The sequence below is a fragment of the Peromyscus maniculatus genome, chromosome 12, assembly GCF_049852395.1.
Source record: "Peromyscus maniculatus bairdii isolate BWxNUB_F1_BW_parent chromosome 12, HU_Pman_BW_mat_3.1, whole genome shotgun sequence".
Lineage (NCBI taxonomy): Eukaryota > Metazoa > Chordata > Mammalia > Rodentia > Cricetidae > Peromyscus > Peromyscus maniculatus.
In genome coordinates this window covers 26,016,788-26,034,821 of record NC_134863.1, presented here as the reverse complement: position 1 = coordinate 26,034,821, position 18,034 = coordinate 26,016,788, and the positions used below count along the sequence as shown (strand labels likewise).

At 44.4% G+C, this 18,034-nt stretch overlaps 1 protein-coding gene across 2 annotated transcripts in view; it reads right to left on the bottom strand.

Moving 5' to 3' along the window:
- Ccdc14 (coiled-coil domain containing 14) overlaps positions 1-5,280 on the bottom strand; it is a 37,519-nt gene extending 32,239 nt beyond the window's left edge. The window contains exons 1-2 of one of the 2 annotated variants that reach the window (XM_015993410.3): positions 5,158-5,280; positions 4,945-5,015 (exon numbers count right to left, since the gene is read on the bottom strand). In XM_015993410.3, the coding sequence (XP_015848896.2) occupies positions 4,945-4,974 (30 nt within the window). In that variant the 5' untranslated portion in view covers positions 4,975-5,015; positions 5,158-5,280. Of the gene's footprint in view, positions 1-4,944 lie in introns of both variants that reach the window. The other variant, XM_006974550.4, reaches the window with a different exon arrangement.
- Between the last annotated feature and the right edge of the window lie 12,754 nt (positions 5,281-18,034).

Below are 18,034 nucleotides of genomic sequence, written 5' to 3'. Positions count from 1 at the left end.
TAGCTTTTATGCAATAAATTTGTTCCACATGCAATGTAAAGAAAGCAGCACACGCATTTGTTCCTTTACTCTATTTCTTACCTCTGTAAAGAAAGCTCATGCTATTTTTAAGTCAAAAGGACCTATGACCATTATATCAGGACTATTCGTAATCTTTGGGCATGTTCTAAAATCTCTGACACACGTAATCCTAGACACAGGGCAAGGGGCTTGGGACGGCACTCAGCGGAGGAAATCTTGTCCAGGGTACACAAAGCCAGGGAGACAGCTCAGGAGGGAAACTACTGCAGCTGAAGCATGAGGGACTGAGTCCAGATCCCCAGCATCCACAGAAAAGCCAGACTTGAAGGCCCCTGTCTACAACCCTAGCAATGGAGTGGAGGTGGAGACCCCTGGATCCTGGGGGAACACTGCCCAGCCAGTCTAGCCCAGCCAGTGGAGAGCTCCAGGTTCAGTCAGAGATCCTGTCTCAGAAAATAAAGTGGAGAGTATTAGAGGAAGACAATCGATGCCTGACCTACACACACACACACACACACACACACACACACACACACACACACACACGTAGCAGTGATCACACCCATCCACACACACTAAGAAGTAAAAACTTTCTTCAGAACTCTGGTTATATCTTATAACTTCTAAGACGGCTTGACAAAACTAGCACATTGAAAACTGCCTTGCTGGGCGGTGGTGGCATATGCCTTTAATCCCAGCAGGCAGAGGCAGGCAGGTCTCTGAGTTCAAGGCCAGCCTGGTCTACACAGGACAACCAAGGCCATACAAGAGAAACTTTGTCTCAAAAAACAAAAAGAAAAAAAGAAAAAAAAAAAAGGAAAGAAAAACTCTACTTTTATCTACATCCCATTTTCTCATTCTTTTTAAACTGAAATAACAATTTTAAGTCTGCATTTTAAAACTAATACAGGTGGGATAGCTTTTCTATAGGAAAATGTTCATTTGCTTTTACATGCACTCAGCATCTTGGAAGCTGTGCAAGAAAGTTGTCTTCAGGCAGGAAAACTGGGTATCTGGAGAAGCAGATAAGAGAGACTTCCAGAGTAGCGCAATAGGGAAACTGTCTATCATATACCCCTTAATAACTTTGTATCTGATAAAATCTCCACTCAAAATAAAACTTTAAGACATCAAAGGCCATAATCCTCCCCTCATTCCACTCTTAGATCCACTCAGTGTTAGCATTCATTCAAGTCTTCGCACATTTACATATTTCATACTTTAAAGAGTAACTACCAAATTTCCCGAGTTACTTACTATTCTCTGTTTGGACAAACACATACTCACACACACACATACATTATGCATTTTTTTACTCCTTCTAATAATGTTATTGGGAAGACATTTTTACAAAACTGGATCAGTTATACCTTTTGAGATATCTTGGGATCTGGTGGAAGGTCATGAATGTACAATATCATACAAAAGCAAAAAGTGTTTTGCCTGACACAAACATGTCCTAAAACAGAGACTATTATTTTTTGTCTGCTCACTTCAAAATAAGTTGCAATCATAACATTCCTAGGTATTTCTTAAGAACAAAATTCCCTAATATAGCCATAAAAGTTGAAAACTTTGGGATTATAATCTAGATAGACCTGATTCATATTACACTTATCCTAATATTGTCCTTTATAGAAAAAATACAAGAGTAGTTTACTCCGGTCCAGGACTGCATATTGCACTAAATTGCTATGGTTCTTGAATCTCCTTAAATCCAAATTCCTTGGGTTGTGATTATCTTCCATAGCTTTGACATACTTAAAAAGTAAAGGCTAGTTATTTTGCATAATGGCTCCCTGAACATTTAGATCGACTGTTTCCTTAGGATCAGACTCAGGTTATGCATTTCTGGCAGGAATACCACAAGAGATGTGTCATTTTCAATACAAGTAGGCAAAATGACATTAGTCTGTCCTGTTACTGGCAATCGAAATGAATTTAAGATGGTGTCTGCCAGGGTTTTAATCATTAGGGTTACTATTTTTACTTTTCTAATTAAGCACTTGTAAGATACCCTGACACGATGTGGATATCTTCAAATTTTCACTTAGTAGCCTGAACATCCACTTATGGTTCCTGTTTAAGTCAATGGTTTATCAAAAGTTGACTTAAAATTTATTTTGCTATACAATTCGCTCTACATTTATTAGCTAATTTAAACAAATTAGAACGAGGGCAGGACCTTTCCTTCCTCGTTTATTGGTTAGTGTGAAAACATTCTTATTCTAGTCAACAGACCATATATTACCATTAATACTGATGCTCATATGTAAATAAATATACAGGTGGATACAATATAAAAAGTGAAGAAAAAAACAAGAAAGAAAAACATTAGGGATGAAGAAGGACTGAATGCAGACAATGGACACAGTTATGAAAGAAGCTATAAAAGTAATTTTTTCTAGTTCTTTGTCATGAGTTTTTCATTTTTTGGTGAAGAAAAAATACATAAAAATACATTTAAGGGGGCTAGAGAAATGGCTCAGAGGTTAAGAGCACTGACAGCTCTTCCAGAGGGCCTGAGTTCAATTCCCAGCAACCACATGGTGGCTCACAACCATATGTAGTGAGATCAGATGCCCTCTTCTGGCGTGCAGGCGTACATGCAGATAGAGCACTAGTACACATAAAATAAATATATACATAAAATAAATAAATCTTAAAAAAATTAGTAGCTAAAGTACAAAATCCAATGTGAAGCTTCACAGCTTCAGAATGGTTATTCAAACTATACAGAAGTTCACTGAGCTGTATAAACTTGAGTCTGGATAATTTACATTTGTGATATTTTCCATTAGCAAGTGTTTTTAATAATAAAGTTTATAAAACATTTTTTTCAAAAAAATTGGTCAAATTGTTCCAGAGTCAGAGGAGGCTACACCAAGTTGGATACTTTATTATTTTTAACCAAACCCCAGAATTTTTTGAGCTGTTTCTTATTTTTTATAAAGACGGTCATAAAAATATTTAATACTTCATCTACCTTAACAAAATAAAGTATTAACTGAAAGGAAAAGTATCAGCTCAGGACCCTGAAGACCAAGTTCTCAGCACAAAGATTTATTTGCCCCAGAGGGACAGAGGGCAGGGAATGAGAGACAAAGACAGGAGACAGAGAAGAGGAGGGGATCAAGGGGGAGGGGGAAGGGCATTTGTCCCAAGAGAACAAAGGTCTGCCTCTGGATAGAGAGGAGACAGACATGGAACACAGGAAAATGGCGGTTTATAAAGGTGTAAGGGGAAACCCCCTGTCAGCATGAGGCGTGTAATTTTAACTGGGCATGTTAGTTAGAGCAGCCAAACAGGGAAGGTGTTTGATCGCTGGACTTAATACTTTGATAGTTGAGCCTTGGTAGTCAGTCTCAGGAGGACAAAGTGGCCAAATAAGGGAATAGACCTTGGTGGCTAGCTTCAGGAATGTAATCAGTTTTCAGCAAGGCAGAGGGAATAGGGGAGAAGAGCAAAGTCTGTCAGAGCCACATGCTCCAGTGGGCTAGTGTGCCTTCATCAGCTACAGGCACAACCACACACAGATTTCTAACGATACATTTAAAACTTAATACCTATTGAATAGCAACCCCATGTTTCTGTGTCTTGGCTATTGTGAATAATTCCACAATGAAAGGAAATGCAAACAGCTCTTCAAAATCTGGATTTCAATTCTTTTTAATAAACACCTAGTAATGGCACTGGCCTTAAATAGTCTGGCTTTATGAAACAAGATTTCACTATTATTCAAGCTGGCCTCAAAGTCATGATCCTCCTGTCTCAGGTCCCCAAGTACTAGGACTACAGTAGTGTATGGCTCTGCTTGGCTTATTTTCTGAGGAAACTTCATCCTATTTTTCATAGTAGCTATACTACTTATATTCCTACCAGGACTGTAGACAAAGAGTATTAACTTCTCAACACTCTCACTAATACTTATTTTGTGTTAGAGACTATCTCATGGTTTTAATTTCCATTTCTTTGACGATTAGAGCATATATTCATATACATGTTGGCAATATGCATCCATTCAAAAAAGGAAGTCTCAGACAGGTTATGAAAAAGAGCACAAAATTTATATTAGTAGGAAAAACATGACAGGTATGTTGATAAATGATGGAAAACAAAGCCAAGCCCCAATCTACCATATATGCCAAGTGTTTTCTAAATCTCCAAGATAGGGTTGTAATATTCTAGAGTAGTACATGAGCACCATGTCCAATATGAAGTGATCTGATTACCAGATATGGAAAGTGGCCTGAAGCACACCCAACTAAAGGAGACATGGGGACGTTAGACAAAAAGATTCTAGAGACGGTTCTTGAGCTGAGGGCTAGATGGAAAACGAAATTATCAGGCTCATCATAATGTGAAAAGGCATGGAAGCATGACAGGACAGACGACCTTGGGCACCTCAGGGCCAAAACTAGTTTAGCTGTGTTGGACTTAATTGGGTTGGGGGTAGGGACTGAAGAGGATCCAAAATAGCTCTGTTCCGAGCCAAAGAATATTTACCTTGAAACAGGGTTCCCTGTCGTACTTTGGGCAGTTACTAGAATACATCAAGAGTGATGCATTTGAGAACGGTAGGGCTGGTACACGCACTTATGGGGAGACTTCACCCACAGAGACATCGGCTAATAGAAGACTCCTGGAAGCGCAGAGAAGCTGGATCTGGGGACAAGGATTAACTAAAGCTAAACGAAGTCACTGCACCGGTGATAAGAGCTGGGGTTCGAACCCAGGGCCAGACACCAAACCCAACGCTCTGTTTAGACCGGGTCGCCTGAAACAAAGCATTCACCTAGGGACGTCCTCACCACTTCGGGCGCCGCCGCAGTCTTAGTTTTTATTTTATTTTTTCTAGCACCTTCCTGGTCCCCTTAGTCCCTCGCCATCCCACCGTGCACACACGGGATCCACAGCCCTCACCTGGCCCGGTCGAGATCCGGACCTGACCATTTTTCTCAGCTTCAGAACCGACCGGACGTAGGGAAGCGAGGCTGTAAGGAAAAAAGAATTAACCGCCGAGACGCCCAGCCCGCCCTTGTCCCGCCCCCCGAGCTTCCGCTTCCGGGAAGGCGCCCGCCGGACGCTGCGCCTCATGGCCTCCTTGGCGCTTAGGTCTTTCCTTCGGGTCCGGACCTGGCGACCTGGGCGAGCGCCATAGACTCCGCGTTCTCCAGCTTGTCACACTCGGCGGAGAGTCCGGGAAGACGGCGGACTGCACGCGGGGCGGGGCCTGGCGGGAGGGGCGGGGCCTGGCGGGAGGGGCGGGGTCTGGCGGAAGGGACGGGGCCTGGCGGGAGGGGCGGGACCGGGCGGGAAGGGCGGGGCCTGGCGGGGAGGGGAGGGGCCTGGCGGGAGGGACGGGGCCTGGCGGGAGGAGCGGGGCCTGGGGGGAGGGGCGGGGCCGGGCGGGAGGGGCGGGGTCTGGCGGAAGGGACGGGGCCTGGCGGGAGGGGCGGGACCGGGCGGGAGGGGCGGGGCCTTGAGGGGAGGGGCCTGGCGGTAGGGGCGGGGCCGGGCGGGAGGGGAGGAGCCTGGCGGGAGGGGAGGAGCCTGGCGGGAGGGGAGGAGCCTGGCGGGAGGGGCGGGGCGAGGAACCGAGGCTCTGCTCCGTGCCCAAAGGAGCTCACTGCCCCTTGCGGGACTTGTCTCAACTGGTTGTGGTGGGAACCAGCCAGCGTCTGAGGAAGGGTCTGGCATAAAGGACTACTGCTGAATTTCAGAAGCGACTTGAAGCTTTGTGTGCTGTTTTAAATGTATTTGTTCTTGATACTCAATAAAAATCAGACCTCGGTATCATTAGCTTGTGATTCTGATGGCGGTTTCAGGACTCACTGTGGCCGCTCTCTACACAGTGTTCAATAGTTGGGATTTGGGGTTTCTTCTGTGCACGGCTTGGTGGTCTACTCTTCTATTGAGAAAATTGCTGTTGATTGAGAATGGCAGTATTTTTTACCACTGACAGCTGTGCTAAATGGAGAATGGTGGGGGTTTTGTTTGTTTGTTTTGCTTTGGGGGTTTTTGTTGTTTTGTTTTTCCGAGACAGGGTTTCTCTGTGTAGTTTTGGTGTCTGGACTGGCTCTCGCTCTGTAGATCAGGCCGGCCTCGAACTCACAGAGATCCACCTGGCTCTGACTCCCGAGTGCTGGGATTAAAGGCATGAGCCACCAACGAGGGGCTTAAAAAGCCCTGGGGACTATAGAGATGATTTCCTGCTCTTGCAGAGATCTTCAAAAGATCTAGCGCCTTCTGGCCTCGTCAGGCACCAGGCATTCAAGTGGTGCACATATGTACATGAGGTACTCACACATACACATACATTTTTTTAAAAAGTATATACGTACACACACGTATGTGTGATTATATACGTATGTATGTAAATGTGTGTGCATGTGTGTGTTTGAGACACCATCTCTTACTACATAACTCTGCCTGGACTGAAACTTACTATGTAGACCATACTTGCCTGGAACTCACAAAGATCCTCCTGCCTCTGCCTCTGCCTCTCTGCCTCCTCTGCCTCTGCCTCTGCCTCTCTGCCTCTCTGCCTCTCTGCCTCTCTGCCTCTCTGCCTCTGCCTCTGCCTCTCTGCCTCTGCCTCTGCCTCTGCCTCTGCCTGCCTAGTGCTGAAACTAAAGGTATGTGCTATTACACCCTACTTAAATACTTTGTTTTTTCCTTTATTTTTATTTTATATGTATGAGATACATCTTTTTAAAAAATGAATAAAATGTAGCTGGAGAGATAGCTTATCAGTTAAGATAAGCTTTGGTTTGGGTTTGGGTTCAATTCCCGCACCAACATGGCAGCTTACAACTGTCTGTAACTTCAGTTCCAGGGAACCAAATTCTCCTTTCTGGCCTCTGAGGTCGCCAGGCACCACATAGAGTATAGTACACAGACATATACACAAGGAAAACACCTATGCCTGTTAATATATATTATACATGAAAAATAAATATGTAAAAATTATATATCAATAAAATTATATATACATATTCATAATCTACAAATCAAATCTCTCTACTTATATATTATACACTCCTACTAGAGGGATTTGAGGAAATGAGTATTTGTTGTGTCGGCCACTAGGTGGCATGTTCCCTAGGATACCTATGAATGCCACCCAGAACAAACTTTAAACTTATTTAAAACATAATGAGGAGCCGGATGGTGGTGGTGCACGCCTTTAATCCCAGCACTCCGGAGGTAGGGCCAGGTGGATCCCTGTGAGTTCGAGGCCAGCCTGGCCTACAAAGGCGCAAAGCTACACAGAGAAACCCTGTCCTTTTTTTTTTTTTTTAAACTCTATTGGGCTTCTCCAATGTGAACGTTATAGGTAGCAACCTTATGCCTCAATTTCAAAATTGAAATTAGGCTGGACATACCTAAATAAGCCTGAAACTCTTTTTTCCTTTATCCCTCTGTTTAGTGTTCACCTGGAATTACAGATGTTTCTTTTTCTTTTTAATTATGTATACGTGTATGTGTCTGTGCACATGAATGCAATGCCTGCAGCGGCCAGAAGAGGGCACTGGATCCTTTTAGGGGCATAGAGGTCCTCGTACTCACAGAGAAGAACTAGGAGAACCAGGAATGTTAATCATACAGGGGTCTTCTCAATGGAGGAGATAAAAATAAAAAATCTGCATTCCATCCAGAAAGCTGAAAGTAGATTTTGTTAACAACCTGGTTACCTTTGTTATAGAGGCAGACCTCACCCACCTTTTGCTATAGAGGCAGACCTCATCCAAATTTCCCAGAATGATTACCCCAGACTCTTCCCTCCCCAGACCGTTACCCATCCTTAGGGGAGATGTCACATGTACTTCATGGCCTGCTGACCTCTATGCTGTCGGTCAGAGACCACACAAGATTCTAGGCCTTGAGCTACAGAACCCACCCTCCTGTCACACGTACTGTGTAAAGGAGTCTCTGTGTAGTCACACTGTAAGCTTTATTGTGCACCTGGAACTGTATTGATTGGATTGATTGTTGCCTGGAAACCTTTCCCCAAATTGTACTGTGTTTTAAATACGCTGACAATGGACTGCTGGCATTGGACTCCCTGAAATCTGATCCATGTTGACAAAGTCAATCTGCATTGGGTTTTCATTCTCATCTCTTGGCCTGGTTTGCCTCCCCATAAGACACCTGCAGGGGCCCCCTCAGGATCCCCTGAAGCTGGAGTTACAGGTGGTTGAGCACTTTCCTGATGGTGCTGGTAACTGAACTCAGGTCTTCAGAAAGCACAGGAAGTGCTCTTCATCACTATGGCGTCTCTCCAGCCTCACAGACGTTTTTCTTAATTTGACTTTTTAAAACATTGTTTTCTTAATTTGTACATACTTACTTTTTAAATATATGTAAAAAAAAAAAAAGGAAAAAAGAAAGAAAAGACAAGTTGTCTGTAATCCATACCACTCTTTGGTGCATTTCCTTCCAGACATTTTCTACTTGAATATTCATCATTGGATATGTATTAACATTTTCTCTTAGTAGCATATTAGCATTTCCCTATCCATACACAATTACAAAATGGCTGTGTGGGCTTCCATTATTCTTTCTTTTTGCTTTTTCTATTTTGGGCTTGTTATTTGATATTATAAACAAAGCAGTAGGATGAGATGTTAAAGTGAATTTGGAGATGGCAGAGTAATATTTTTTTTTCTTTCAGGTTTCATGCTTTGATTTTAAATTTTTTCTTCCTAAGAATTTCGTAGATGGCCGGGCGGTGGTGGCGCACGCCTTTAATCCCAGCACTCGGGAGGCAGAGGCAGGCGGATCTCTGTGAGTTCGAGGCCAGCCTGGGCTACCAAGTGAGTTCCAGGAAAGGCGCAAAGCTACACAGAGAAACCCTGTCTCGAAAAAAACCAAAAAAAAAAAAAAAAAAAAAAAAAAAGAATTTCGTAGATGTATACAATGTATTTTGATCATATCTATCTGCCTCTTCCCCTTCCAACTCTCCCAGGACTCCCTCCAAACACATCCCAGCTTCACGTCATATATTGATATAGATATAGATCTGTAGATGTCCCATTGAGTCCATTAGTGCTGTCTCCAAGTACAGGCATCCATCAGAGCATAGGCAACCTCCCAGTGGCCACACCCCCAAAGAAAAAAAGAGTCTCCCTCCCCAAGAAGCCATCAACTGCTTGTCAACTGGAGGTGGGGCCTTCATGAGCTCATCCTTTTTCCACAGTGGAATTTTGACTGGTTTGGTCTTGTTTATCTGTTTTGAGTTCCTGTCATGTCCAAAATACATTCTTTATACCTTCTCTTCCATGGTATTTCCTGGGCATAGAGAGTAGTGGAGAGGGGCTGATCTAGAATGTCCCATTTAAGGTACACAGTGCCCATCAATGAGCATTCATAGCCATTTATTCTAAACACGTTGACCAGTTGTGAGTCTTACCATTAGCTACTGCCCACTGCAAAAAGAAGCTTCTCTGACGAAGCTTGAGAGCATCGCAGATCTACAGAAATAAATCTAAACATTCAAAAGGATTTGACAACATACCCATTTAGCAAAACAGCAATAGTAGATTCCTCCTTATGGTCCATGAGCTTCCCAGCCATGGGCTTTTCACCAGGTTTACAATACCAAGTTTTCGTTCCCTCCTGTGCGGCAGGCCTCAAATCCAATTAGAAAGTGGTTGGTTATCCACATTACAGTCATGACATTATTGCACCAGTGGACACATCTTGCTGGCGTGTCAAAATAGAGGGGTATCCAATTCATGCAGATATCGTAATGTTGAGTGGGACTAGACCAGGCCCTGAATATAGACATGGAGGATGAAGATGTGTGTCAGGGTCAGACTGTGAAGCCCTCATGGGTTAAGGATTCAGTTTATTTACTATTTCCAAAGGCAAAGATGACGCTTAAAGATTTCTGCAGGATACTGTGAACTGGATGAAATTCACCAAGATGGCGGTCGCAACGTAATACAGGAGTCTCCAGTCTGCAGCGCCCAGCCAAATCCTGTCAGTTGCTGGATTTTTGCTTTTTTGTTTGTTTGTTTTGAGGGGTGAGGTTGACAGACACAATCCTGAAGACCCAAATACTGGATGTTGAAATTCTGAAATCCCAAATGGTCATTCCCATGGGGAGAGGGGGGAAAAACTATGCAAGAGAGGTATGCAGATTTGGGGCAATGGAGAGTGAGTCTGTGGTTGTTTGTGAGATAATGACATCATTTTAGGTGAAATAAATAACTAGAAACTTGCAAAGCCTCACTTTGGGTATTGGTGAGGGAGTTCCACCAGAGGAGCTCAATGTGTGTGTGTGTGTGTGTGTGTGTGTGTGTGTGTGTGTGTGTGTGTGCGCGCGTGCGTGTGTGTGTGTGTGTGTGTGTGTGTGTGTGTGTGTGTGTGTGTGTGTGTGTCTTAGTGGAAAGGGCAGAAAAGGCCCACCCCCAAGGTTGTTGGGCATCATCCAATGCTGGAGCAGTCTAGAACTGCCTTCTGAACATCCACAGCTGCTTTCCTGCTACAGTAGGTGAACTGAGTAGTATAAGAGATTCCATGTCCTTCAAAGCTTAAACAATTTCCTGCCTCAATCTTTATGGTGTACGCAGTGGTTTTTTTTTTGGGGGGGGGAGGCAAACATGGATGTGAGTCTTCCCGCCACCTCCTGTTTCTGACTTGCTTGTCTCGGGGACTGACCTGTAAGAATGACATCACTCAGACTTGTGCTCCAGCTTCAGGTCTTGTTTAGTCCACAGGAATAACCAGCGGAAGACAGGAGAGGATGAGTGAGATTGGGGTGTTTCTCCACTCACTACCATCTGGCTGGTGCACTGGATCTCAACAAATATGGATCCTTTTGAGCTCATGGGCTCCAGGTCTCTCCAGCCTTCAATAAATATGCTCTTGCTTTGTCTTGTTAGTATTTTTTTTTTTTTTTTTGGTTTTTCAAGACAGGGTTTGGGTTTCTCTGTGTAGTTTTGATGCCTGTCCTGGATCTCACTCTGTAGACCAGGCTGGTCTCGAACTTACAGAGATCTGCCTGGTTCTGCCTCCCAAGTGATGGGATTAAAGGTGTGCACCACCCGCCACCACCTGGCTGTCTCTTTAGTCTTAAGGGTGATAATGGTTTGCCAATCCCTGAGTTCCTCAACATTCCTTTACGGTTCCCTTGTCCATGGCCCTGTAAAACTTCTTTTGTTTAAAAACTGGGCTGTTGGGGACTATTACTTTAAGGTGTGTTACTTTTGTTTATGTTGCATTTGTTTAACTCTGTGAAGCTGTGTTACAGTGCCTGTGTAAAGCACCTGATGGGCTAATAAAGAGCTGACTGGCCAATAGCAAGGCAGGAAAAGGGATAGGCGGGGCTGGCAGACAGAGAGGATATGTTGAAGGAGAAATCTGGGAGAAAAAGAGAAGTAGCCAGAGAAGGAGCAGGACTCCAGGGGCTACACAGCAAGCCATGCAGTAAGAGTAAGATTTATAGAAGAGAAAGGGAAAAGCCCAGAGGCAAAGGTAGATGGAATAATTTAAGGTAAGGAAAGCTAGCAAGAAACAAACCAAATAAGACTAGTCATTTATAACTAAAAATAAGCTTCCATGTGTGATTTATTTGTGTGCGGGGTGGCAGGACCCCCAAAAGAGAACAACAGCATTGGGCTATATATCCTCTGCTCCTATTTGGAGCAGACTGATAGGAAGTCCATGTTCAATATGAGGGCATTGAGAATGATGTGGAGGAGGCCTAACTGGTGAGGAAGGATGAAAAGGACACATTTGGAAGTGCCTGGGAGGTAAAACGGACAGGACTTGGGGGTAGTTTTGGGAAAGCAAAGGGTAGACATTTTCCTTGCTCCTGTTTTACGTGTTTTAAAAGCAGAGACATCAACAATGAGGGGGGGAAAGCTTATGGATTCCTTTGCCCCCCAGACATTTTGTTGTGGGAAAATGCCAAATGGGATGTCTCTGGGGGCATGTGGAGTTATGGAGAGCCTTGAGTCATTCCACAGAGGACTGAGTCAGCGACTGGTAGGTATTTGAATCTGGAATGTGGTGAAGGAGGTGTGGGCCGAGACACAGCTCTTTCATCTGGAAGCTTCTGTGTTTGCTCTCAGGTTAGCTTGAGGGAAGCTCTCCCTCCATCTCCAGCCTGCTCCTGAATACAAGGTTGTTGCCCCAGGCGAGGATGGAATAGCATCAGTGCTCATCACTCTAATCTTAGGCTAGCTCTATGTCTGCATTCTCAAGTAGAATTTAGTGTCCGTGAATGCAAAGACTTTGCCTCTTCAGTGCAAATCTGTTGTCTTAGCACAATGCCTTGCATGTGGTAGGAATTTAAAAATTATTCAAGTAAATACATTAGCCAATTATTTTGGGGACTGCTGTGGCAAACCCTGGTTGCCAGCTACTTGAATGCCCAAGATTCAAGGCCACCCAGTGCTAGTGCTGTGAGCCTGGCATGGAAGTTTTAGTTCCTCTACTAATTTGAGTGCATGGCTCTACTTTCTTTATTCAGTCTTTTTATAACTCAGCACATTGGACCAATGGCTTTCCAGATGACTCATCCCTGAAGGGCATAAGTCTGTTCATGTTGGACCATGTTCCAAGAGAAAACCAGTGTTGCATGTATATGAAGGTCTGAATCTAAAACACAGCTTTAAAGCCAGATGTAAAAACCAAAAGCAAGAGGCTGTGGGTAATGTCACATGCTGGGTGCATAGTGATCTCAGCTGGGCTTGGAAAGGTTCGAGAACTATTCTGTTGCCTTTCCCAAAGGCATTTGGTGCTTCTTGGAACTATTTCCAACCAAAAGGTTTTTGACCTTTACAACTTTGAGACTCACTAAAAATCTTTGTAAGTTTTTTTCCCCCTCAGGAAAAAAAATGCTAATGTGTACATTTCTGCAACATATTTGCATGGAATATCATCAGAGGTATACAGGAACCATTCCAAGAATTTCAAGTTAAGATTCTTCTAATCTAATTCAAACCCAGCTGTCCAGAGTCAAGAGTCCAGCTCCTCTTGCTTAGCAAGGTGACCCTGGAAGTTGTTAGCTAAATAGGGATGGTAGGGGGAGAATCCCCAATTGAACAGAATCAAGGAGGTGGCAGGGCATGAAATACAGTGAAACGGAATTAAACCATGTTTTTGCATTTTCCACTGAAGCTTTAAATGTATCTGCAGCTTTCACTTTAATCAAAATAGCTTAATTTAGGGGAAAAAAGAACCCACTTCTTTTTTCTTTATAAAATCCTGAGTTTATTGCTTCCTGACTTTTTTTTTTTCTTTTTAAGGGAGAAACACATACCATCTGCTCCGAGGAGCTCCGTTGGACAGCTTAGCCAGGGTCATGCTAGGATTCAGAAATTGCTGAGTGTGAAGGGGAGGCCCGAGGTGTGGGTCCGACAAGGGTATAGGCAGGAAGGATCAAGAGTCTCCTTGGAATGATCTCAACCTAAGCAGTTTGGGCACGGGGGTGGGGTACTACCAGGCTTTCGGGTCACGTGTGAATTTTAATACATCTCCCTGTCAGCCCCACCTTGCTCTACAGCCTCCGGGGACTTGCATCAGACCCATGGAGAAAGAAAAATAGTGATTAAATATTAAAACTTCATTAAAGTCTAAGTCAAGCCTAGCGTGAGTCCTGGTGGCTGCTTATTGTGTGGACCTGTGACTTCCTGCCTGAGAGCTGCTTCTTGCTGTCAAAGAGCAAGTCTGGACAAAGAACACGGGAAAGGTGAAGCCTTTAGACAATTACAAATAGGGGTTTGGTGAGGAAGCCACCCTCAACATCCGTGGGCCAAGAGCTTCTTCATGCTCCAGACTGGGATAACTGCAAATGTTCTACACAGTCTCCCAGAGGTCCTCAGCAGGACTGGGCTCCAAGGCTAATAGACTAGATAATGCACCCTTTATTACTGGCTTTCTGTCCACAGTTTTCTTCCTCTGTCTCCTCGCACTTCCTGGGATTGTCTCCCTTATAAATTACTCTACCCTTAAATACAGGAGTATCTCAAGAGTCCTTTTTAGGGGGATCCTATGTGTAGTCAGGCCCTGAGCATGTAAGCAAAGCAGCACAGGCTAGGAGTCACACGGACCTAGATTCAAATCGCTTTTCAGTGACATTGAAAAACCTGCTTGTTCTAAGACAGTTTCTTCATGTATCAAATGGGACAATGACATAGATCTCAGACATTTGATTCAAAGAAAAAGTTGAGAATGCACTTAAACATGTTTCCTAGTCTTTTGTACGTGGTAAATGATGACTAGATATTGGTTATGATTATTTTATTCAAATTTTTATATCATTGTGACCAAATACTTGAGAAAAGCAACTTGGAGGAAGAAAGGTGTATTTTGGCTCTTGGTTTCTGTTTGTTATGGTGGACAGGGCATGACAGAGCAGAGCAGCTTCATCATAGAAGCCAGGAAGCAGATAAAAAAAAACGGGAGCACAGGCTGGGCGGCAGTGGCACACACCTTTAATCTCAGCACTCGGGAGGCAGAGGCAGGCGGATCTCTGTGAGTTTGAGGCCAGCCTGGGCTACAGAGTGAGTTCCAGGAAAGGTGCAAAGCTACACAGAGAAACCCTGTCTCGAAAAACCAAAAAAAAAGTAGTATAGGAAGAGGCCACAGCAAATTATGTCCACCAAGCACACCCTCCGTGGCCTACTTCTTCCATCTGTGCCCCCATCTCCTACTTAACAATCTCCCAATGATGTCATGTAATGAGTCCATCATAGGATTATTTCACAGATTAGAGACCCCAGAATCCATTTCCCAAAAGCTTGTCAACTAGTTACCAACTCCCCAATTGTATGAGCCTGTGGTTAACATATCATATTCAACCCATATCAACCATTAACATGACACCTAGTTGATGTGGTCTGAAGAGTTTGAACAAGAAACGTCCCCCATAGGTTCAGATATCTGACCAGTTGGCCCCCAGTTGATGGTGCTGCTTAGGGATGTTATGGGGGCGGGGAGCGGGTGTGCAACCTTGCTAGAGGGCCATCAGTTGGGACCAGCTTCCTTAAGTTGCTTTTGGTCATGGTGTTTTGTTACAGCATCAGCAAAGTGACTAATACACACGGCATAGCACTAGAGGCCAAAGCTGTTTTCCAGCCTTGGGTGAATGCTGAGGATGACTGACTGGATGATTTGCTGGAGGACATGATTCCCAGTGGGTACTGTTGACTCAGCAAAATCAATGGTGTAGGGAATAGGAGGAAATGGTAGACACCAAATGTCATCTCAGAAACTGAGCAACAATGTGGGGCTAGGGAGATGGTGCCGTGGGTAAACCCTCTGCCACACAAGGGTGAAGACGTTGAGTATGGAGATCCAGAATCCACATACAGCTAGATGCAGCTGCACACATTTGTAGTCCCAGCGTCTCTACAGAGAGATAGGGGCAGGAGATGGGGAGATGCCAGGAAAATCTTGTGGGCCAGGTAGCCTGGCACATAGAAGAAGCAAATAAGAGACCCCATTTCAAACTGGGGGGACTAAGCTTTAGACAGACTCCCTGATCGGCAAGCAAGAAGGACCATGACTAATAAAGACGGTGAAGTTGCAAAATGGATGGCTTCTTCCTCACCCTTGCAACTGGGACAAAAGCCTGGCAACTTAAAACAAAGGCCACGTGGGCTTTTTCTCCTGCCGGGAGGCCCCTGCTGGTGGACTGATGCATCAAGTTCAAGGTGGGATCAGACATGTCTACGTAACAGTTGTAGGCCAATCAACCATCCTGTTTTTCTTCCAATGGACCAACTCTAGGCTAGGGCAGAAGACCCTTCAAAAACTTAAAAAACAAACAAACCAAAACAAACAGAACAGCCCATAGGGAGAAGCTGGGCTTCCGTTTCCCTGGTCTCCCCTCTGCTTAGCAGAGGGTCTTTCTCTGTGCCTGCTCTATGTTTCTTCACCCTTAATAGAAGCTTTTCTTTAACTGGCGATTCTTTGTGCTTCTGTTTGTGGTGTTAAAGATTTCTCTGCTGCTACCCATTGCACTTAAGATTTTTCCTGCCAGGCAGTGGTGGTACATGCCTTTAATTGAAGCACTCGGGAGGCAGAGGTAGGTGGATCTCAGTGAGCTCAAGGCCAGCCTGGTCTACAAAGTGAGTTCCAGGACAGCCAGGACTGTTACACAGAGAAACTCTATCTTGAAAAACAAAACAAAACAAAACAAAAAAATTTTTTTCCTTTTAATTGTTTAACTGGCAGAGAAAGCAAACGGGATCCAGACGCCTAGACTATAACAAACCAGGTGAAAGACAGAACTGACATCTAGGTTGTCCCCTAACTTCCCACATTTGCAAACCTGAGGACATACGCACACACTCTGAAGATGTTTTTGCCAATTGCTTTGTCTCAACTGACGAATACAGTGCCATCAGTAACTTCTTATCTGTATCCCAATCCATACACTTTCCCCTCCACCCCCCACCCCCACCACACACAAGACAGGGTTTCTCTGTGTAGCTCTGGCTGCCCTGAAACTTGCTCTGTAGACCAGTCTGGCCTTGAACTCATAGAGATCCACCTGCCTCTGCCTCCTGAGTGCTGGGATTAAAGGTGTGTGCCACCACCGCCAAGCCCTAATCCACACACTTTCATGGATGAAATTCCAGTCTTATTCTAGGATTATGCTCAGGGCTGCAGAGACTAGGGTTCTGATTTTTGTCTGTTTTCCCAAGTGTACAAGGGCCATTTTCTCTTTATGTTTAGGAACTTAACTTTAGAGTTTGGGTCAGAAAGGCCAGCAAGATTAGCGCTTCCCACCTCCTCCCTGCAGGAAGAAGCTAAGAATCCATAATGACTTTCCACTACAATCTTTGTTTACCTTAGACACTAACAGATGCATTTCCCCTAGTTTATATAGAGACATGTATGGATACAAGCTAATGTGGCTCACTTGACCTTGAGAAAAACGACTTAGGAACGGTGGGTGAAGGGCCTGCCATGTAAGCATGAGACTGAGTTCGGATCCTCAGAACCCAGCACCAGCACGATTTGTACTCTGGTTTATTAAAGCAGCAAGCAAACAAAGGTTATAAAATTGGGAGGGGTGGGGAGATTGGAGGTGAATCTGAAAGGAACAGGGGGGTGGATATAATCAAAACGCACTGTATGGAATTCTCTAATTCATAGAAATATTCTAACTTTTTAAAAACTGCCCAAGGTTGCTGCAATGGGGGGGTGGGGTGGAGTGGGTGAAGAGGGGATGGGGGTTGGGCCAAAACAAGTGCTGGGAACAGACAAAAAGCACCTTGTGCTAAGTGCTGCTGTTTTGACTTCAGACTCCCATTTTGCCTGTAGGGTGAAACAAAGTTCAGGTTCCCAAGCCCTAGGGAACCTTCCAATAGCTGACCCGCCTCCTTAGCCATGGAAATAGTCGCTATGCATCTTTAGTTCTCTAGAAACATCATGGCTGCTCCTAACAACAGAAGGAACAAATGAATCTGATCGGTTGGGCTGAAAAGCTTGCATTGTGTGTCAGTTGACAAGGATTAAACTTTCAAGGAAAACCCCTTAAATCTCTAAATCCTGATTGGTGAAAACTGTAACTGTAACTTGGCAACAAATGTTTGTGATTTTTGTGCTTAAATACTTGCTGCAACTGACATTTGACAGTTCAGCTCCTGAGTCTGTTCTGTAGCCCTGGTGAATCAGCCCCTCCCCTTCCTGGCTTCTTTTGTGCTGCCCTGCATTAAATCTTGTGTCTGCTTGGGTTGATTGGGAGCCTAGGACCACGACCCGAGCAGATGCTTGGGACTCACTGGCCATCCCAGTCAAGCTGATCAGTGAGTCCTGCGTTCCAGTGAGAGACACTGTCTCAAAAAATAAGCCAGGTGAGGTGGTGCCCACCTTTAGTCCCAGCACTCAGGAAGCAGAAGAGAAGGGTCTGTGTAAATTCAAGCTAGTCTAGTCTACCTAGTGAGTTCCAGGCCAGTCATAAGAGTGAGATGCTGTCTACAGAAGCAAAATCAAACAAGAAACAAAGTACACATGAGGAGTTGCAGAGTGACCAGGGAAGACACTA